We start from the raw sequence: 21,891 nt of genomic DNA, 5'->3' as shown, positions 1-21,891 counted from the left end.
TGGACAACCTGAAAGAACCATTCAATCCTTGGAAAACTTGCTAAGGGCGTGTGTTTTGGATCATCTTGGAAGCTGGAGTTAGGTTCTACCATTGGTTAAGTTCACCTACAACAATAGTTACTATGTTAGCATCGAGATGACACCCTTTGAAGTTTTGTATGAAAGGAGATGTCGAACATCGTTGTGTTGGTTTCAAGATGGAGAATCTGTAACAGTAGGCCCTGAGTTGTTGCAATAGAGCACCGACAAGGTGAAGATGATTCACGAACAGATGAAGGCGACGCGGAGCAAGCAAAAGTCTTATGCATATAAAAGGAGGAGACCATTGGAGTTTGAAGTTGAAGATCATGTGTTTATGCGAGTGACACCAATGACAGGAGTTAGGAGAACAATCAAGTTGAGGAAGTTGTCTCTGAAATTTCTTGGACCATATCAAGTACTTAGGAGGATTGGTTCAGTAACATATGAGATAACACTACCACCTTTGTTGGGGAACTTGCATAACGTCTTTCATGTATCTCAATTGAGGAAGTATGTCCCAAATCCTGGTTATGTGTTGGAGGTTGATGACATTCAAGTTAAGGAGGACTTAACCATATATGTTGGACCGATATGAGTGTTAAATGAGCAAATCAAGAAGTTGTGAGGAAAGGACATTCATATAGTGAAGGTTCTTTGGGATGAAGCTACACAAGAGATGACTTGGAAGTTAGAAGAATTTATGAAGAAAGAATATTCTTATCTTTTCGATGTGTAGATCAGAGACGAAAATTCTTTTGAGGTGAGGTGAATGTAAGACTTGAAGGGTTTATGAATAATAGTAACAAGACTTGAGTATTTTTTATTATAATCTGCGTGAGTTCACAAAATGTTGGGTAGCGTAGTTGGTCAGAGTTCTTTGATGGGCTAAGTGATCACGTGTTCAAGTCTTAAGTAGAATATAAAATTTTATGTTATTTATTTATTTTTGTTTATATAAGTGCAATACATGATATTGAGTTGTTGTTAAATTTGTGATGTGTAATATTCTCAATGTAATATGTTGGTTTGTTGGTAAAGATGATTGTATTGGATTAAATGGATGTGAGTTCAAAACCTAGGGAAAGAGGTTTGAAGGGAAATCTTTGTTTGATTTTAGTTATATTTTTGCCTAAGGGCAAGAATATCTTTTTTCTTTGTGTTTTAAGGTGTAGAAATTATAAATGGGGGTGTAGGAAGTAAAGACCTTGAAATAAAATAAGCTAAAAAATATAAAATTTGAAATGTAGTAGTTATGTTTTTAAAAAATAGTTGAGATATTATAGGAAGCATTGTCTAGGTGGTTACTTTTAATTTATAATAGATTTTATTTGAAAATAAAAGGGATTTTATTGAACGAGAAAAAAAAAAGGGGAAGGGAGAGAGTAAAAGGGAGACACGTAAAAATTGAGAGAAAGAGAGAACACACTGAGAAAAATGGACTTGAATTTTAAAGAGGAGAAAGGAATTCCTAGATAAGATAGCAGAAACATGAAAGTTTGTGGTGGATTGATCTTGTATAAATAAAGCCCTAAAATTCGCGTATGGAAATATCACCTTATTTAATTATTGATCTTTGTAGTTGTTAATTTAGTTTTGAATGAAGATGGTTGGATGCTTATGCTTTAGTTGGGGTGTTACACATTATTAAAATGTTAAACTTTGTAATTAAAATTTTATGTGTTGTAAGAATTTTAATTTAAAGAAAGTTTTTAATGATTTTCATATCCTTTAGGGGTGATGTATGATTTGCCAAATACATGAAATCTTGGCATGATCTCTAGAGCACTTATAAATATTTGACATGCATATGATTTAATAAGCACAACACAACAATAACAACAAGAATTGTGGAGATGTATTGTGATTGATAAAACGTTAACACAGGTCAAGTGTCTTTGATTCATATAGCTTGTTATACTAACTACATTATGTGTTAAGTTTCTTAATTTGGATTGGTTCATATAGCTTATTATATTAGCTCTGGTGCATTACATCTTATATGATACTCAAGATTTTCTTCTTTCATTCTTTTCATATCTTATCTTTTTTTTAATATGTGATGGATTGTTATAAAATAAAGCATTGAAAAAATAATGCAAAAGCTAACAAATAGTTAGTTGTAAATTTTAAAACCTTATTCTTGATAAGTGAAAGTTATGTCGAAGACCTTGGTCCAATTGTTGCTAGATTTTTTTTCCTTCTTCTGCAAGTTGTGATGGTTGTGAACTTTGAGCTATTGTTGGATTTTTCTTCCACAAACCTTGCGATTTTTGGCCCATCATAAAGCATTCCTCCACCTATAAGGTGTCCAATAGTTTTTCCAAAATCACTCAACTCACATCTCTTCTATCTCTTCCTCTCACATTTTTTTGGTTATCTCATTTCTTTTCCTATTTATTTATTATCCTTAATATATTTACTCTTTAAAAAGAGTTTATCTTGCTAGATTTTGAGTATCTTAACAAATTCGAGAAGTTCTTATATACTAAGAGACGTGCATAATATAGCACAAATAAGTCTTTAAAAGTAATGAATCTACACGTTTCAAAAATCAAGTTTTATTCGTATTTTTATCCGTATTTATAACAAGAAAAAAATGTGATAAAACTTATTGAGGACACATATAGAGGTCTCTACTAATGAAAAGATTATCAACAATTATCATACATTATAAATACTAAAACAGTAATTATTTTGTTATTCTTTTGTTAGCCAAATTGTGTTGTAATTTACAGTAACATAAATGAATGAAAAAAGCCGTTTAGAAAAACACACACACAGAGAGTGACAGGGTGAAAACAGGAGAGGCAACATATTTTTTACCAGAGTCCAGATTTAATTTCCCTCTTGATTTTCGACCCTTAATATATACACTGTAAGATTTCTGGATTTGACTAGGTATTGTTGCCAAAAGGTAGCTACCTCCATACGAGAAAACATTCAAAATTTAACCAAGAGTTTCTTTTTTTCTAATATTTTTGTCTATCCCAAAGTTCTTCTAATTAAATTCTTTTATGTTTTTTTATTGAATTGTAATATAGTATTGATATCTTCAAATCTTATTGATAATAAAACAATCATTTGAGAACAAATTATATTGATTTTTTTTTTGTTTTAACTTAAAGATTAATATAATATATATATATATATATATATATATATATATATATATATATATATATATATAATTAAAACAAAGTTCTTAAATAGGTGTTTCATTTTCACAGAGGTTGTCTAATATAATTTTCTATTGTAATATTATAATAAAATAAGAGCTAAATAATATGATAATAAAACATTCTCATTCATCATTCACTATAAATTATTTACATCAGACAATATATTTCTACAATAGATTTCTTACTACATATTATAATCAATTTTAGATTTTGGCTAAAGTTATTATTCATGGATGATGTGGAAACACTCTATTGGAAAATATACTTGATCCTTATTAAAAGGCTAAAATGTTTCTTTAGTTTCTCTTCTTATTTACACGATTCAATTCAGTTTCTTTGAACATTTACTTTTAAAATATTTAATTTGGTTATCTATTTTATGAAAGAAATATTTCAGTTGATGTGTTTCTTCTTCCTAAAACACTGCTAACATTAGTAAAATTAGATGGAAGAACAACACTGAAAATTGAAAGATGAAATTGAATGTTTCAAAAATAAAGATACCAAATTTAAGAAGAAAGAAAAAAACATCTTTTTAAAACTTCCAAAATTTCTCAGGTGGAAGAGGAGATTCGTTTGATAGTTAAGAAAAATGTTCCCCAAAGGATGATCATTTGATGGTTAAAAAGTATTTCAAAAACATGTATAAAATAACTAAAAAATTAATTAAAGACTCGTACTTGTACAAGTGTTGCAAGTGTAGAGAACACTTGGAGTTTTATCCATGTCTACTCCTTTACAAACTCTGCTATCTTTATATTATCTTGAGTTTGAGAAACAAATGTTCTTCTCTGAACTACTCTTTAACTACGACTTTTAACTATGAAAAAGAGCTGTTTAAAACCTTAAAAAGAGAAGATATACAAATATAAAATAGCTGAGAGTGTGGTGCCTTTTAAAAAGAAGGGTTTTGATACTTTTATAAGTGGATTCAATTTGTTAGATGACGTGACATTTCTTTAGTTGAAAGATAATGGATCGCGGAATTCCTTCACATTCACGAATCAATGGTGAATCTCTTTCTCATGAGAAAGCAGAGTTTCCAATTCACTGCTGCTACTGCAACACCGTTGCATCCTCCACTGTCACGAACCACCAATGACCAGAGACTCTGCGATCTTTGAAAGTGTGGATGAAATTATTACACATAACAATTTAATTAATCCACATCAAAACTCCTTACTTTAAAGGCCCTTACTCTAAAAGGGTATAGAAGGATCGCCCAGTAAAAAGTCAGCAACTATGAAGGTTTTACTAGTAAAGATCTCACGCATGACAATCCTTTTTTATCTGATACTCTTTTGGCTGACAAGATCTCTGAGCATTCAGAGCACCTTTTCTCTCAACATGTTTTTTCGTACAATAACAAGACTATTTTGATGTTATTACTGAAACCATTTCTGAGGAAATGCTTATACTTGGGTTAAAGGAAAGATAACCCGTAAATAAATTTTTGCGCATTTTGAAGTTATCCTAAGTTTATAATATGTTTGTATTTTTTTTTTGTCGTCCAGTTTAATCTGATCAAGACACATGAAACATGAAAAGAGATTCATGTATTTTCAGTTCAATCTCCATCTTAACTCATTATAAATGCTTCAAAATCCTCTGCCAAATTCCTTCAGTTTTGTCCCCAGTTGAACAATTTTCTTTTAAACACAAGGCACCCACATAATTTACTACAACCTGAATTGTATTTTTAGAGCCTATGTGCAACTTTAGCTTAAGTCAAGGCAATGGTTTTGGTCTTACAAACAGAAAAATGTTATTGAAAGAGAAAATATTATATAAACATAAGGGGAGCTAAGAAGGTAATTAGAATAATGAAAAAGTACAGAGAGTTAGAGGTAATGAAAGAAAAGTGCGAGGAGGAAATTTGTAAAGAGACAGAGAAATAGACTTAAGGAGATGAAAGGCTTAAAAGCATATTGACCGAGCCTAGAGTATTAAACATGAATAAACAGATCCCAGACAAGAGCAAAAGTTGCAGGAGAAGAGTATAGAAATATGAACCTACCTAAAACAGAAAGAGAACATACTAATCACGATTAATCAAACACCTTAGAGGCATAAAGCACCCAATATTCATAATCAGGGTTGCGACGAGGGAGAAGGCGTGGACTTGCCCTTGCTCCTCTTTTGTGAAACGGCCCTGGCGAAAGCCTCAACGATCCGCTGCTGAGAGTCCAGGATCATCTCCGTGCGCTTCATCTCCATCTCCATTCGCATGCTCTCAATCTCCCTCGCCATCTCCATCTTCATCTGCTCCATCCTCACGAACCCGTCACGCAACACCTTTATCGCGCCCACCATCTCGGCCACCGCGTCGCTCTCACGCTCCCTCTTCGCGCCGTTGCGCGGCACCATGCCGGGAGGAGGCGCGTTGAAGAATTTCGAAGAGGTGTGGTTTGGCACCCCCGCCGGGATCCGGATCCGGAACCCGGAGGCGGATCCGGATCCGAAACCGTTCTTGTAGAGTTTATTGAGGCTGCGCGTGTTGGATCCGGGGGCGTTCTTGAATTCCTCGTACAGATCGTCGTCGTCGTTGTCGTCGTCGGGGAAATTGAGGTTGTTGGTGGGGGTGTTGGGGTTGGTGGCGGTGGTGGTGTCGGCGTGGGGTTTGTTGGGGCCTTTTTCCATGGAATCCATGGATTTGAAGTGAACCCAGGAGGAGGGGGAAGCGGTGGAGGAGTTGTTGATGAGGCGAGGGAGAGGGAGGGAGCGGAGTCGTTGGATTTCGGTGCGGTAGCGTTTGCGGAGTTTTTCCATCTTGTGGCGGCACTGGACGGCGGTTTTGGCAGTGGGGGAAGCGTTGGGGCACTGGGCAGTGACGGCATCGGCGACCTCTTGCCAGTGGGTGGCTTTGAGGTTGGTGCGGCCGAGGGAGTACCACTTGTCGCGGTAGGCGTCGATGAGGGCGGAGGTTTCCTCTGGGGTCCAGCATGGCGGGGGGAGACGGCGGGAAGAGGTGGAGGGAGGGGCGGCGAGAGTGAGGGGAAGGGCGGAGGGGGGGTTGGAATCAGTGGGGGAAGAAGGGGAGGCCATGGGAAGAAAGGTAGTGTTTTTAGGTTAAGGGGGAGGGTGAAGGATAGGGAGGAGAGGGGCGGAGGATAAGGAGGGGAAGAGGAGAAGAGAGTGAAAAGGTTGTTTGGGTTGTTGTTGTTGTTGTTGGGTGTGGTGGAGGGAAAGGAGCATGGTTGTTGTTAAAGTGGGGAGGGATGTGCGGCTGAATTTGTGACGTGGGTGGATGAGGAGGCCACCACCGCTTGGGAGAGATGGAGAGGGGCTAACGTGCGCCGCGGGGGAGAGAGGTCCACCTCTGACTTTGGCCATGACCAATTCCCTTTCCCTTATCATCAAAATTAGCTGTTTGTGGGGTGGGCACTTGGTGGGTGTTATTAAAGTTACCCACCGCCAAGGGTGGGCTGTGTGCTTTTCCCAACATTTTTAATGCCTTCTTGACCCAGCACTCACTTCTACTACTACTGCACTACTACCACTATACCACTCCTTCTTTCTCCCTTCACTCTACTCCTCTCCTCTTTCTTCATTAATTCTTATTATCAACTTTATATTTTCTTAAATTATCAACTCATTTTTTCTTACACTGGGTTACCCCTAAAATCACCCTCTGTACGATCCTATGCACGCTAAGATTCCCCACCATAAACCTTCAACATCTTTTACCTAAATTCCTACTTATTTCCTTTTCTATACTAATACAAATTAAGCTTTCGTATTTTTCTAATATTTCAACATTTTATTTTATATTTCTAAAAGTATTACAAAATTAACTTCCAATTAAAGTATTGATAATTATTGTTGCTGATACTATACCGAAATCTATCCTACAATCAAACAAACATTTCTTACTCGAATTATTCGTTTAATTTAAAGGTTATTATGTAATTATTTTGGTTAAATTTATTTTAAACTGGTTCTTTTCTAAATTTGTTTAAAAAATATTTAAAGTAAAAATACTAAAGAAAAATACTGATTATTCAAAAATAAGAGTACTTATCGAGTTGAAATTTGAGAGTCTAGTTCGTTACGAATTGAATCGGATTAGATTAATAAAAAAAGTTAAAATTTTCACAGCGATTAATTTTAAGTCTAATTTATTAAGAATTTGGTTCACTCGCTTAATTTTATTTAAGAATCTTGTACACTCACTTAATTTTATTTTTTATGTTTGTTTTTAGATTGTATTTAAAATTTATAATGATTTTGGATTCTATTGTTTTTTTTAATGGTCTTTAATATCATCTTGAGTTTAATTAAATTTAAATTAAAAAATAAAATTGGCTCACGGGTTGTTATCATTGAAGTTCCTTTTAACCACAACGTAATTCGAGCTTTCAAACAGACATAATCACACTTAAAACCTTCTGTCTCTCTCCAAAATTGTTACAGGATGTAATAGAGTTAAATTCACTCCTTCTGTGACGGTCTACTGTATCCTGTTTTGTCAACTATGATATTCCCTTTTGACTCTTTCTAAAGGAACGCTTTTTTATTCTTCTCATATAATTATATTGATTTTATCAGCTTACTATTGCATAGTCTTACCACTTGAACCAGTAATTGTTAATTTAAATAGATTGATTTTCTAGGTTCCCAGAAAGTTACATACACATGAAAACTGCAGGCTTTTGGACTATATTAGAAGTTATCAGGATAGATAAATGTTCCAATATTTGTCAATATCTTATTTATATGAAGTAACTTGCCACGTTGATATGTCAAAAATTGAAGTTCCTTCCAGAAATGTACAAAATATTACCTAACAAGAGAAAATACTAAAACTTCAAAAAATATTTTTGTGTGATGAAAGGCAAGAAGTGCAAGGCACAAACTTCAATACAATGAGTCAATTATTCTGTTCTATGGGTCCACCTAATCTGATGGTGAATGAAGAAATGTTCACTAATTTTGTAGCACACAATAATGCCTGCAAATGGGTGTCATCAGCTAGTATCTTGGGACATAATCCCATTTCCAGTATGCTTTTGTTGTCTACGATGATGAGAATGATGCTGCCCTTTCTTCAACACTATGTTATGTGCAAGGAAATATGAAATAACAGAAGCACGAAATATCCACAGACATACCTATAAAACTTGTATACTCACTCACTCTACTCTATTTGATTTGCAATCAGCTAGAATGGCTGAAAGCAACTTGAGCCCAAGATCCATATTGAACCCCTTATCACTTAACAAATAAGGAAAATTTTGAAAGAACAAATCAATGAAACTGAGGATTCAAGACTTTGTGTTCATTCTTCGAAAACGTAATGAAACTGGGTTCTCCAAGATAGAGATCTTAATGCTATTCCAGATTTCAGATTTAGTTGGAAGCTGAGAAATTTTCTCTAAGACTTCCATATCCTCAGATAGAACATAGCCAAAAACGGTGTATGGATTTCTCCATTCCTCGTGATCCGCAAGGCTGATGAAGAATTCTGGACCAGAACCAACCCATGCTACAGATCCTCTTCTTACGGTAGGGCAGTACTCTTTTGGAATATCCTTGAAAATAGACCCATGGGATTCCAATGTTCCTTGAATAAGTGCAAAAGGAGGACCATATGGAGTCTACAACAACATTCAAATTCAAAAACACAAAAAAAAGGGGGGTTGTCAATAATCAATAATCTGGAGGTAAGTTGTACAGAAATTAAACTTAAGAACAAAGCAGCCAGCAGAGGACAAGTTTCCACCATTCAGGAAGAAACTTCAACTACTTCAAAACAAGAAAGCTAGGATAAAAATTAAGCAGATGCAGGTATAGGATAGAACCAGTATTAAACACAAATGGATCCACTACTTGATTTATCCTCTCTTTTTTTTTCCTTTAAATGGCCGATAGAAGAAGCAGAGGGCCACAAAAAGTTGAGTTAACCATGAATAAAATGCAGAAGAACAGAGTGTAACCAAGTCAAATATAATTACCACGAAATATTGCTATAAAGAATCCCGAAAAGGAAAATAAAATCATTTAAGTAACATTTGCAGGCAGTATAAAAATACAACAACCAGTCATGTGATGAGCAGATGAGCAGATACATTGTCAACCAAAATCAATTCATTCACAAAGAAATTGATTAAAACAAGCAGCAAATCTATGCAGAACTTATGCACAATTTTCTATAGTTATTAACATAATAAATCTTACCCTTTTTATGTGATTTCCTTTTGAATCCCAAAAGCTTCCTCGGCTTTCAGCTCTATGAATCTGACAACCAATACAGTGAGGCAGTGCCAAGAGCTCAAGAATGTAGAAGACAGAATTTGGTGCGCATTCGGGTAAAAGCTGTGGCAATGAAAGTTTAGAACACATTTTTTTCAGTTTCTTCCTCTCAATCTATCTATCGCATAACTAGGAGAGCATTAGACTGTCCCAGATACATATATCTGTAGAAAGTCAAGCCATTATATCTAGATATTGGTCATGATATAACTTTGCATTTTACTAGAAGGCTAGCAACATGATTAAGGCTCAGAGAAGACAGAATCTTCATCAAATAAGGGCAAAAGTTGAAGCAGAGTTCAAAATTAAAAAATCCTTCCCCCTCCTATCCAGTGACACTCTAAACTAAAAGTATAAGGCTGGATGACAGTATGTGCAAGTGCAACATCTTCAAGCTACACCTACTACTTGGTACAGAATATGTCAACACAGAAATCACTCACTGCTCTATCCAAAATTGCATTTTTAATATTGAACTTGCCTTAAACACTGGTCGACAAGTGCACTTAGCATCAACCCTAGTGACAAGCCATCTTCCTTGGAACTAGATAATCCTGTATTCCAAGCTTGTATGCATTAAAAGAACTACCTTTTCAAATGTCTCTGAACCTAAATCACTCAAAAAAGTCACATATGTACATAATCTGCTCAAAATTATTTTTTTCCAATAGCCTGCTTTACATAATCTGTTCACAAAATATGCAACTTATGCTATCAGCTTTTTCCAAAACTTTGGCTGATGCTATCAGCTGCAACTTATGCAAAGTTTCACAAAAATAATCAGACTAAGTAGATAATAGATGAATGATTCAAGCTGAAAAATAATCAGCATGTGAAAAGCATGTGATTAGATACTGCTTTGGAAAAAAGGCAAAAATAGGTGCAGTTACTAGAAATTATAAACAAAGTGTAAAAATCTATGTTCTCTTTATCTCCAAGTACATTTGAACAAGCTTCTCTCCACAAAGATAAGTACGAGAGAAAAAAAAATTAAATGAGATTTTCTAAGAGTTAAAACTAACTTCTGCAAAAGCTAATTTGTAGAAGCTACTTCATATAATTTTCCTAAATTTTTATTCTCTATTGCAAGCTAAATTTAGCTTTTAGAGATGCTCCTTTCCCATTCTTTTCCTTATTTTTCTCTCTTAGCAAGCCAATTAACAAACTTCTTATGCATAGTCAAACTTCTCCTAGTCCATCTGTAAAATGACTAAATGATACAAAAAACAATACTAATAAACCAAAACATGTATGGCATCTATCGGTCCCTCCCCTTCACACACATTAATACATAAAGAGAAGCAATTTAATAAGAGCTAGATGACTTCTATTTTTTCAAACACATTGGACGTGTCTCGTTTGTTTGTTAGATTTAACATTAAGAATTACATGATAGAAACAACATAAAAATGAAAAACATATCTGGCATACCAGATGTAAAATAACCAGGGTAAAAAGGTGCAAATGAAAATGATATAATACAGTGGGTATGTAGAGAATTACTTACTTTTATACGAAGAATTCCATGGTCCGTTTCCATACCAACGATTTCCTAAAAATACAAGTGTATAAGGAAAAGTTATATGTTGCTCAAAGATCTAGTATTCAACAATCACATAGCTTCATGCTGAGCAGAAAACAAAAGGATGTTGAGAATATATATTTGAGCAAATTATGTGAACATAAATCATTGCATAATGCTTACACTTCAATTCAATTATGATAAAAAAGATGGGATACAATTAAGGGCAAAAACTGATAAGCACATTAGAATGAAGTGATTCTAACCTAAAGCAGGATTCTCAAAATACATATAGGGAGTAATGCGACATGATATCAGAAGATCCTCCCAGAGTAATTGAGAAGATTTAAAAGCATTAAGGTCGAAACATTGACAGATTAACTGGCAGGAAATACAATACCACATATTCATTTGTATAGCAAAACTCTTTGCCTTTTATAACAATTCAAAGAGGAAAAACATTTTGCAGTTCTTTCTACCTTGTTTCTCATCCATAAACAGGTTACTCCATGACATAAAATTTCTACAATCTAATGCATATGGTTGGAGCTTAACACCGGATTCTTGAGGAGGTTTCCATGACAAATCTCTTGTTTTTTTTTTCTAGTTTTTCACTTTGTTGCAATGATTTTTTTAATCAGAAAAGAAAATACTTTTACAAACCAAATAAAATAATTTGATAGAACAAACTATAATAAATAATATTCCTACCTCTCCCTTACGAAAGACCAACCCAGAAGTCCACATTACAAGATCTCCCGAGTCTCGTCGATCGGGATTTAAAGCATCCTGTTGCTTTTTTAACCAACACTGAAACGAAAGCAGGAAAATAGAATCAACTATCAAGTACCTCCAAAATTCTATTCTTAAAAAAAAGGATTAAAATTTCATTCTTATTCAATTGTTAATTCAAGGCAATGATAAAAAACTACACCAAGCTAGAACAGCAATCTTTACAACGATGATACTCTTATGCCCAACCAAATTCCCAAATCAAGCCATTAAACTAAAGCACAAAGGCATGAAGCAACTAGATTCGTATTTGTGATAATCTCCAAGTGTTCGCCATGTATCAAGTATTCAGCAATCAGAATATAAAGTATGATAAAACCCAATTGCAAGCAGGAAAAAATTGAGAACAGCGTCATTTAAATTCTGAGGATAGGAAATGTTGGCTTTAGGCTCATTGGCATGAGAAAATCGGACCTCCAATATGGAGCACGAGTACCCAATACACAACCACTGGGGTCAGGCCTTGGGAACAAGTGACACAAAAACTGAATCTTGGGCAAGATCTAACATTGGGAAGTATACCCAATGAAAACTGCACACTAACAATAAAAAAACACTACACGTGAAGCCAAAAGCAAGTGCAAGAGCTAATCAACACGCTAAATATCCTACATCACATGCCTAATATGATAAATTAAATCTAGAGTGGCAAACAAAAAGAAATGCCACGATACCTCACCAAATCTAGGTCCACACGCCTCTCTATCTCCACAATAAACCCAGGAATTACACAAACAGGGCCCTCCCTCACCGTTACACATTCTCTTACACGCCATGCAACATTCTTCGGAGGAATTCAAAACAAATTCAGAACCCCATTTGACAGCCTCACCCCAAAGCTCCAAATTCTCAACCCCTCTGCAACATTGCTCTTCTTTTGGACCCTCATCTTCCGCCGAAGGCAGAGATTCACTGTTGGGTCTCAAGATCACGGAAAGGAAAAGGTACACCGCGGAGCAGGAGATTGTGCCAATCAAGAAGAGGGCGAAAAGAGCGAACCTACCAAAATCTGAATCGTTTTGGCGACGACCCATTTTCCAGAATGCAGAGAAATTGCAAAGGGGTGACTTCGTTCTTGGCTTTTCCTTTTTTCTACGTTTGGGGGATGGAGAACAGAGGAAACGTGAACATCAACAACAGCAAAGAGGACAAGATCGTTGGCGGCTTTTTCATTATGAAGCTGAAACAAACAGAAAGGTGATGCTTCCACCGCAAATAAAAACCACATGTTATTTCTCATCAATCTATCTTTACCTCTTTTCCTTCTTTTTCCTTTTCCTTTCTTTGTGATTTATACACTCAGTTTTGTCTTCTGACTCTTGTCACTATTTTCACCTCACATTGCGTGCCTGCAATGTCCATGCAAAACAAGATTACTGTACAACCTTTGACAACAACCTACTTTCCACCCAGGGAATGATGACGCATTGCTTCGCTAATAATAATTTTTTATAATACCACTAAAATAGTTTTTATTGCCATTCAAACTTAATTTACTAATTCTTAATTATATTTTAATGTTATTCTCTTGTCAGGAATGGAAGTTTGCTAATTAAGGATAGTAGCTCTAAAATTAGTCTTTAAAATTATAATAATGTTGTTTAATTATTAAAATTATTAAATAGCTATCATTTTTCCCTTTTCTAGTTTCAAATTATAAAAAAATCGCCTTTAATGTTTTGGGGGATTATATGATATTTGTATACTTTCAAGAGATGAATTATAATATCATAAATTCAAAAGACTGAGTAAGAATTAAAAAAAAAAGTAGAAAGCAAAGGTATTTGAATTAACGCAATTCAATTGATTTAAGTTACAAAATACTTTATAACAATGTCAGAAATTTTGGAGAATGTGATGTTTTTGTATTATTGTATGAACATTTGCACATTTGCACTGTTCACCATATATAATATCAATATGTCGTTGTTGTAATATCCCATACTCAATAATCAATTCTACTTGCTATTATATCTTATAATTAATTCATCTATATCCTAAAATATGTAATCCAGGACATTTCTAAATTATTATATTTTAAAGTACTTAATTTGGAATATTATATTATACAATTATGAATTATATTTCGGATTAAATAATCATGTTTTAGATTATGCAATTTAAATAGTACTTTGAATTACTTAATCTATTATCATATTTTAAATTACATTTATGTAATATGAGAAAATATTACAAGTTACGCAGTTCAAAATCATATTCTAATTACATAACTTTGTTTGAATTATAAATTCTGAAATTATATTTTAAATTACTTAATCTAAAATATATTTCAGATAGGACTGAAGTGAAAAACCGTGTGATGCGCAAGAGTGCAAGAAAAACAACAAATTTGAGTGCAGAAAAAACAACAAAAGTCCACGTGCTAATGTACAGAAGTGTTTTCATATTTAGCTCTGTTAAATAATTACCTTTTTTTAATTTAAATTTTAAATAGAAAGATATAATTTCACTCTTTTATTTTAAAAACAAAATTATTCTTCGAAGTTCATTTTACCTAAATCAAATTTTAAAATTAATTCCATTGTAATACAACTTTACATGTACTCACCCCAGTTCGTGATTGGATTCATTTTAGGCAACATTCAGTAGAAGATCAACTGTGTTCATACTCAGCAAAAAGTATCTATTGTAATTTCTTTTTTTGGCTTCCACTGTAGTGATTACAAATAAAAAATCCGGTACTTTAGTAGTTCCGGAGATTTTATTGGCTATGCTTTACTCTTAAGTTGATGATTGATTTGACAAATGAGTCAAACATCAACTACAAAATGTTAACAACCATGTCTGTATTTAATCAGAAGCAAACATAACTCGCCCATTAAGAATTTTACAAAACCCCATAAAAAAACAATAGCAGCTCGAGAGTGTGTAATAGCACACATAACCACAACACGAGACTGGTAATTCGAAACTTAGCATTATATGGTATTTTACCCAGAATTACAATGTCATGAATGAAACAATTTACATAATCTGTAACGAGATCGTCGTGTCAAATAAAAACCACAAAAAATTCTAGAGCAATGCAGAAACAAATTTTATAAAAGAACTTGGTGAGGGGCAACACCCTGCAGTGCAGAAAAAGAGCACACTGGAAACTAAAATCCAACAAGTCAGGTAAGATCCCACACACCATGAAGGGCAGTGAAATGAAAGCCTTTCAACAAAAAAGAATCTAAGAACAATGCAAATCCAGACTGAGAGACCAATCATTCACAAGAAGCACAAGGATCTAAATAAACATAAAGCAATGTAGAGAATTCGGATTTGCATGAAATATAAAAGAAAACATCATTATATTAAACCTAGTATGGATTAGAAGCACTTTTGAAAGGCAGGTGAACTGTTAAAATATCCTAAGAATCTTTTAAATATAAAAAAGTCAGTAATTTGAATTCTAATTTCACAGGCATCAGCTTCCAAGGCCTTTTAAGACTCCAAACATATTAAATACTTAAAAAGTATTTGCTACTTAAGGCGACTTGGAAACTAACTAGCCAACTGGAGTTAAAAAATTCACGAGAAGACAGTTTTTAGTATGACATTTTGGTTAGTTCTTGTTTGTCATTGGGGCATGAGTTTAGTTAAATCATGCAGGATATATAACCTGGATATAAAACGCCAATCCCCTTAATTTCTTGAAATTCAAAATCTTCCAGTAACACAGATGATATTGAATCCATTCAGCTACTTTACAACCTCGTAAAGTTGCATTTTCCAATGATATAGCATAAGGGTAATTGGTCTTCCAGATATTACGCAACTGGATTGGATAGTAATGAAGTGTGGAAAAGAGATGCATCGCAAAAAGAAAAAGAAAAATTCCGAGGGGGGCAAGTAAAGGATCTCAAGGAAAATTATACAATGCTCCATTTGGATCTTGTACTCCCCCTCTCCGTACAAGATATCATGTTAAACACTCCAGCAACACACTATCAGTTCATCATGCTTTCTAGGATGTGTTACTATTTCGTAAACTTTCCTTTATTTATTGCCGAAGTAGTGCTCATATTACTACTATCAATGGTAGCTCCACAAAGTGCAGCGTAGTTCATTCTTGTTCGTGATCATACCACTGGCGAATACATAATCAATCCAAAGAAAAATATCTCTGTTGTGACGAAAAAAACCGACTTTATGACAGCAGGAAAAAATCCAATAATCCGTAATCAAAAAGTAATATCCAGGGCCTTGGTTCTTTCCAATTGTACAGGACATGGAGTGTGATCTTTCACATTTCCCACCCATAAGGGAACCTTATAATACGAAGTTAAATTATACATCATATGCTCAGCATTTCTCTTTCCATTATAATCAACTTCAGCTTACAGCACAAATTCAAGAAGTAGGAATTTGTCTTGTCCATCGAGAGAAGACTTGAATTGACATAACCCTTCAATTAGTGACATTCCTAAACCAGGCAATTACTTAGTAATGCTCAGCTCCAAATGGTAGGGCGTCATATTGAGTATAAGCTTCAAATTCCACACCCTACAGCAGTCTTTTTGATGTATTTAGATCTGTTCATAGACAAATTCACTAGTGACCAGGTGTTCAACCTTTACCAGTCATCCCTTACGAAAAATATGGAGATGCCATTCGAGGATAGAGAAACCTCAGAGAAAATGAGATTTACATAGTCTGGTGCTTCTGCATGTACTTTACAAAATGCAATGGCATCAAGTTAGAAAACTTACCTCAATAATAAGACCCAGAGCCGCCACCACCACCCATATAGCTGCTGCTACCACCACCCACACCTCTACCAGAGTACATGGACGAATATGAGCGGCCCCCAACCTATGACATCAACAATACACTCAAATATGAGTGTGTCGCAGATAGATAAATATAAAACACACTACTTATAATTGAGAAAGACAAGAAACATTACATCACTTCCACGAGATTCGTATTCACCACCATAACTTGATGTGTACATACCACCATCACTACCACCAAAAGAACCTGACATGCAACACACAATAAAGATGTAAGCACTTAACAATTAATGTTTAAGATAACACTTAAGACTATATATGCCACAATATTCACCTCCACCATAACTTATGCCCTGTCGACTGCCATACGTCCCATGTAATTCTTGACTAGAAATGGAAGTTCTGCTGCCACTATATCCCAGACTAGATCTTCCAAGTCTACAAATCAAAATGCGGGATAAGTTACTAAAAACACCAGGGTTGAGGCAAGGAGAATGCAAGAACCTTGTTCAGATAAAAACTAACCTATCACGATAAGCATCTCCATACTGTGAAGCACTACTTCCGTATTCATAATCTAAACGGGATCTTGATTGGCGAGCACCAGTATCATACCGTGGAGGAACATCATCCTGATGAGATAAATTAATGTAAAACATTTCATTTATCAAAAAGAAAACTGAAATGACAATTAAAATGATCTAGTTAAAATAAATGTATACATTTAAGAAATAAAACTTACTATAGCAGTATAAGGACGTTTTGAGCCAGCTATAGTTTCATAGTCACGGGGTCGTCCTTCTCGATAACTTAGATGGGGAGGAGGAGGCCTCTCAAATCTTTGGCCATAGCCATCATCAACATAACCCCTCTTTGGTGCAGCACGAGAACTACTTCTATGTAGCTCAGGGTAGTCAGAACCACGGGCAGGATAATCCCTATAAGATGTGTGCCTCTGAGATGCTATCCTAGAGCCATAATCTGCAGCAACTCTGCTTCTTGGAGGCGGTAGATCCTCACGTCGACTATAGTCTCTTTTCATGCCACTTTTTGAATATGCAGGAGCTAACAGGCAACAAGACAATATTATTATTCATAAAGACACACTAAGAAGGGGAGGTCTGATATGTACACATGCACACATGTATAGATAGATATATAATTCATACCAGTCAATCTCCTTTCAAAGGTTCTAGCTGGAGGAGCAACTGGCCTGTCTCTTTCTAGCATGGATGTGACAGGACGTCTACTTCTAACACTAACAGGTCTAACTGGTGGAGCACGACTTCCAATGCCTCTAACCACACGGGTAGGATAACTAGATGGAGCAGGTCGACCCCGTGAAGGTCTTGCCAATCTTCCAGAGTTGCGACCAGAACGAAAGTCTGTCCCATGGTTATTGTGTTTCCCACGGCCTCTCTGAAGAGGTTTGGAAAGAGGCCGTGATAATCTTGCCCTAACTTTTGCCTGAAACAACCAAGAAGCATTATATAATGACACATTTAACAGTTGCAAATGAACAATGTATTTAAAAGTCAAGCTAACCTTTCTGTCACCTTCACCTAACCCTGCACTAGTTATGCTATCAGCACATTCCACAGCAGCAGCATGTGTACTAAATGTAACAAATCCATAGTTCTTCCTGCGTGCAGCTGGCATGTTCCTAGCAAGCTCAATTTTTTCAATCTCTCCATATTTCTTGAGAAGATCCCGGACATAATCTTCATCCCATGACGGAGGTAGTGAATCAATAAATACAGTTTTAACCTGCAGTTACATACACATGATCATTTCAAGTTATTAACAGCTAAACACCCATGACCATCACAGAGACAGAAAATATTCTTAAATATGATAAAGTTTAACCTTCCTCCAGAGTAAATTGGATTAAGTTTGTGGAAATTTTTTAATTGAACAATAAAGTCAAGCCACAGTATTGTTTTTATAAATCAGTAGAAAACTAAGTCATAACCCTAAAGTACTGTCATTCAAAAACTGATGAAGCACTACGTTGGAAATCAATGTAGATTTTATGCTTCCATAAGATCAAAGAACCATACTTTTTGTATTTCCTATGTAATGACCCTTGGCAAAAGCAAGGAAATCAGATTCATAAAGATACCTGTGCCATAATTTCATCACCCAGATCAATAAAGGAATCAGCAAAGGAAACCTTCGCAGGCTTATCAACTCCAAACACAACATCTCTCTTTTGCAATCTCCTGTAGGCTTCCTTAGCATCTGAACGAGATGAAAACTCTAAAAATGCAAATCCTCGGTTCATCCCCTCATTGGTATCATCTTCTACTAAAGTCAAATCCTCCACATTTTCTACTCCATAATGTTTTAGTTTCTCCTTCAACTGGCACCAGAAGTTGCAATTAGCAGTAAGTCAAGCCTCGAATGTGGCAAGAAATAATACTAGAAAGGATAACTTGAGTATCAAAGGCAGCAAGAAATAGACCAAGAGAAAAACTTACAGCTTCCTTTTTCCAAGTCTTGCATATGTTACCTAAGTAGAGAGTATCACTGTCCTGACTTGGAGTAACACCACATTGTTTACCATTAATCTGAAATTGGGGCGATAAAAACATGATTTAATATGCTAGCAATTTTAAACCTGCTTTAAACAATAAGATAAAAAATTACCACTGGATTTTTTAGCTCCACCACAGCTCTTTTTGCTTGCTCAACAGTTTCAAAACGCAAGAATGCAAATCCCTTGTTTCTTCTAGTCTGGGGATTTATCATCAGCCTGACTTCAGTAACTACCCCAACTTTGCTGAAAACCTTCTTCAGATCATGCTCGGTAGCATTCTTATCTAGTCCCCCCACAAATACTTCAAATTCCTTACGCTTTCGCCTCTCCTTTACAACTTCGCGGTGTTCCTCTTCCTCCACGTCAGGCACCTGGGCATGCTCATCATGCTCATGCTCCTCACCAGCATGTTCACCATCATCGTCATCCTCAACTTCTTCATAAACATATTCAACTTCTTCATCACCTGTATCACCCTCTTCGTCACCTATAATCTCTTCAGGTTCTTCCTCTACTTCATCTGCCTCATCCTGACCTTCATCTTGTTCAATTTCCTTTTCATCATAGTCAACACCACCATAATCCTCTGCTTCATACTCAGGATAATTATCCTCTAAATCTAAATGTTCACCTTTTTCATATTCATCTATAGACTCCTTAACCTCCTCTTCATTGTCTGCCAAAAAAATAAATATTTAAAACCCCAGTCAAATACACAACCCTTCTATCATCACATTAATTAATAAAATAAGGAAGTCCGTGTTTCGCAATCAATCCTCATCATTCTTGGTCTAATACATCCACCAGTGCAGAACACAGCACTAATATGCATCAGGAAAGGAACTATAGAAAAAATAAATCAATAAATAAAACCCATCTTCGTAGCATATCCATCCCATATAACAGCTTCCATCTTAAGTTACACAATGAATACAAAAAGGAGCAATAAGAGGCAGCACCATCCAAACTAATTCATCGTAAGAATGTTTTCCATAACTTTCAAAAATGGTTTGGGTGGACGGGCTGTATCAATTTCTCCTTACCACAACCAAACTATATTTTCACCAGTTATTTCCTAATCAAATTAAGATATTGACGAAGAACCAATACACGGGTGCAGAACACAAGGCTTTAAAAAACTGTCTGAAATCATAATTATGGCTGCATCGTCAAGGTTTTGGGGCTCTCCACAATCTCACAATTGTCAACCACAGCTGTGGTCATCTTTGTCTGCAATTTTCCGCAAAGCCAATGATTGTGATGAAACAATAACTACCGCCATGTCTGCAATTTCCCACATGCCAAGGATTGTGAGAAAACCACAACCTTCGATTGTGATGAAACCACAACTGTCTCCAATTTTCCCCAGTGTGAAGTATTGGGAGGAAGCTATGACCATAATTACAACCGCGATTTAAAACCTTTGCAGAACCGAAATTCACACGACCCCCGTCTTAAAGTCCAAGTAAAATTTTGAACTTTCTACAATCCCCATGACACATAATTCAGAACATACAGCAAATAATGAAATACATATAACACTGCACGCATCTCACCCTCCAAAGATCCAAATAAAAAATCTCAAAAATATATAAATTAAATAAAGAAAGAGACTTACTTTCCACCTTAGCCGACCCATTTGGGGCTTCCGGAAGCTCTTGGTCCACGACAAAGTGTTTTTCTTCCATTCCAACATCAACAGCTGAATTTTCTGCATGATTTTTGGCCTCCACTTCAGCAGTTTCTGGCTCACGCTGGTTATCAGGTGCAGCCTTCGAGGATCCTCTCGACGCCCTCTTCGCTGCAGCGCCTCTCTTCACTACCCTCGGAGGCATTGTCGCAGAGTTATTGACGCAGATCGAGGAAACTATCCCCGGAGGAAAAAATACCCAATTGAAAATAAAACCCTAATTCGCAGAAGAAGGAAGGAAGGGTTAAAGTCGAAGACCAATGAAAATTGAAGTGAAACAAAATGCGAAAAAAGGATAAGAAATTTGGAGAAGATGGAGACAATAAAAAAGCACAGAAAGAGAGAGAGAGAGAGAGAGGTTGAGAATCAAATAGGGAACAAACTCAAAAGCAAAGGCAAAACCCTTGGAAAGGAATAAGTGGCATGTGGTTATTAAGAATGTTTTGTAGGGTGAAAATTCAATAAAATATGCAATTAATAAAATAGAATAAGAGATAAATTAGGTATAAAGATATGAGATTAATTAAATTTAAAAAATAAAGATACTAACATTGTGAGACAGACAAGATTAGCAGAAATAAAATAAAAAATTGAATATGAGATATATTAAATTCAAAGTATAAAAACACTAAAATATGAAACAAATTAGACGAGGAACAAAACTTAGGTCAAAAGATATAAAAACATTATAATAAGCTAAATTAGGCAAAAAGTTGTAAAAAAATAAATTAGAAAACGATAACGACATCAGAATATATAAAATCAATAAAGACAAATAAGATACAAGCAAATCTTGATCTCTTAGATTTATACCTAAAGAATTTCTTTGAAGATAACAATTTCATCAATACAGGAATGCTAAAAATATTTACACTGGGTACTTTCGAATAAATTTTGTCGGTTTTGACTGTACTTGATTCGATTCTGCTCGATCGATTTGTTTGGTTCAGCTTGTTTGGCTTGATCTGATTTAGTTCGGTTTGGTTTTGTTTGGTTTGGTTTGGTTCAATCAGTTTTAGTTTGGTTCAGTTCAATTCGATTCAATTTTGACTGGTTCGACTAGGTTCGGTTAAGCTCATTCGACTAAGCTAGGTTCTGCTCGTTGGGCTAAGTTCTACTCTATTCATTCGGCATGATCGACTCAACTCGGTTCA

General features: G+C 35.3%; 4 protein-coding genes across 6 annotated transcripts; 1 reads left to right on the top strand and 3 right to left on the bottom strand.

Moving 5' to 3' along the window:
* The first annotated feature begins 271 nt into the window (after positions 1 to 271).
* On the top strand, positions 272 to 616 carry LOC108327192 (uncharacterized). Its single transcript, XM_017560922.1, has one exon. The coding sequence runs from the start codon at positions 272 to 274 to the stop codon at positions 614 to 616; it is 345 nt and encodes a 114-aa protein (XP_017416411.1).
* A 4,484-nt stretch (positions 617 to 5,100) lies between these two features.
* LOC108326867 (trihelix transcription factor ENAP1) lies at positions 5,101 to 6,752 on the bottom strand. Its single transcript, XM_017560459.2, has one exon. It carries the CDS (start codon positions 6,243 to 6,245, stop codon positions 5,292 to 5,294), a length of 954 nt encoding a protein of 317 aa, XP_017415948.2. The 5' UTR covers positions 6,246 to 6,752; the 3' UTR covers positions 5,101 to 5,291.
* Positions 6,753 to 7,997: 1,245 nt separating this feature from the next.
* On the bottom strand, positions 7,998 to 12,818 carry LOC108329539 (uncharacterized). The gene is made up of 5 exons (XM_017563795.2): positions 12,441 to 12,818; positions 11,686 to 11,784; positions 10,960 to 11,004; positions 9,378 to 9,515; positions 7,998 to 8,797 (listed from the first exon to the last, which is right to left on the bottom strand). Exons 1-5 carry the CDS (start codon positions 12,798 to 12,800, stop codon positions 8,465 to 8,467), a joined length of 975 nt encoding a protein of 324 aa, XP_017419284.1. The 5' UTR covers positions 12,801 to 12,818; the 3' UTR covers positions 7,998 to 8,464.
* On the bottom strand, positions 10,970 to 21,151 carry LOC108329150 (uncharacterized). 3 transcript variants are annotated; one of them, XR_008246743.1, is made up of 13 exons: positions 20,666 to 21,151; positions 19,158 to 19,723; positions 18,989 to 19,078; positions 18,631 to 18,870; positions 18,054 to 18,275; positions 17,678 to 17,975; positions 17,251 to 17,573; positions 17,034 to 17,140; positions 16,843 to 16,946; positions 16,682 to 16,755; positions 16,485 to 16,587; positions 11,686 to 11,784; positions 10,970 to 11,004 (listed from the first exon to the last, which is right to left on the bottom strand). XR_008246743.1 is itself a non-coding variant. In XM_017563211.2 (12 exons), exons 1-11 carry the CDS (start codon positions 20,880 to 20,882, stop codon positions 16,486 to 16,488), a joined length of 2,343 nt encoding a protein of 780 aa, XP_017418700.1. In that variant the 5' UTR covers positions 20,883 to 21,151; the 3' UTR covers positions 14,806 to 16,307; position 16,485. The 3 variants fall into 3 exon arrangements, 1 of the variants encoding a protein (XP_017418700.1); XR_008246744.1 differs by lacking the exons at positions 10,970 to 11,004; positions 11,686 to 11,784 and adding exons at positions 12,904 to 12,946; positions 13,021 to 13,115; XM_017563211.2 differs by lacking the exons at positions 10,970 to 11,004; positions 11,686 to 11,784 and adding an exon at positions 14,806 to 16,307.
* Between the last annotated feature and the right edge of the window lie 740 nt (positions 21,152 to 21,891).

The sequence above is a fragment of the Vigna angularis genome, chromosome 2 (assembly GCF_016808095.1).
Source record: "Vigna angularis cultivar LongXiaoDou No.4 chromosome 2, ASM1680809v1, whole genome shotgun sequence".
Classification (NCBI taxonomy): Eukaryota; Viridiplantae; Streptophyta; class Magnoliopsida; order Fabales; family Fabaceae; genus Vigna; species Vigna angularis.
The sequence above is the reverse complement of the archived record's forward strand: the minus strand, read 5'-3'. Positions and strand labels throughout refer to the sequence as shown.

Coding starts and splice junctions, on each gene's coding strand:
- LOC108327192 (XM_017560922.1), top strand. CDS start 272: ATGAAGGCGACGCGGAGCAAGCAAAAGTCTTATGCATATAAAAGGAGG.
- LOC108329539 (XM_017563795.2), bottom strand. CDS start 12,800: ATGGGTCGTCGCCAAAACGATTCAGATTTTGGTAGGTTCGCTCTTTTC. Junction 11,785..12,440: donor GTGGACCTAGATTTGGTGAG/GTATCGTGGCAT, acceptor CTTTCGTTTCAG/TGTTGGTTAAAAAAGCAACA. Junction 9,516..10,959: donor ATGGAATTCTTCGTATAAAA/GTAAGTAATTCT, acceptor TCATTGCCACAG/CTTTTACCCGAATGCGCACC.
- LOC108329150 (XM_017563211.2), bottom strand. CDS start 20,882: ATGCCTCCGAGGGTAGTGAAGAGAGGCGCTGCAGCGAAGAGGGCGTCG. Junction 18,276..18,630: donor GTGATGAAATTATGGCACAG/GTATCTTTATGA, acceptor ATGTAACTGCAG/GTTAAAACTGTATTTATTGA. Junction 17,976..18,053: donor TAGGTGAAGGTGACAGAAAG/GTTAGCTTGACT, acceptor TGGTTGTTTCAG/GCAAAAGTTAGGGCAAGATT.
- LOC108326867 (XM_017560459.2), bottom strand. CDS start 6,245: ATGGCCTCCCCTTCTTCCCCCACTGATTCCAACCCCCCCTCCGCCCTT.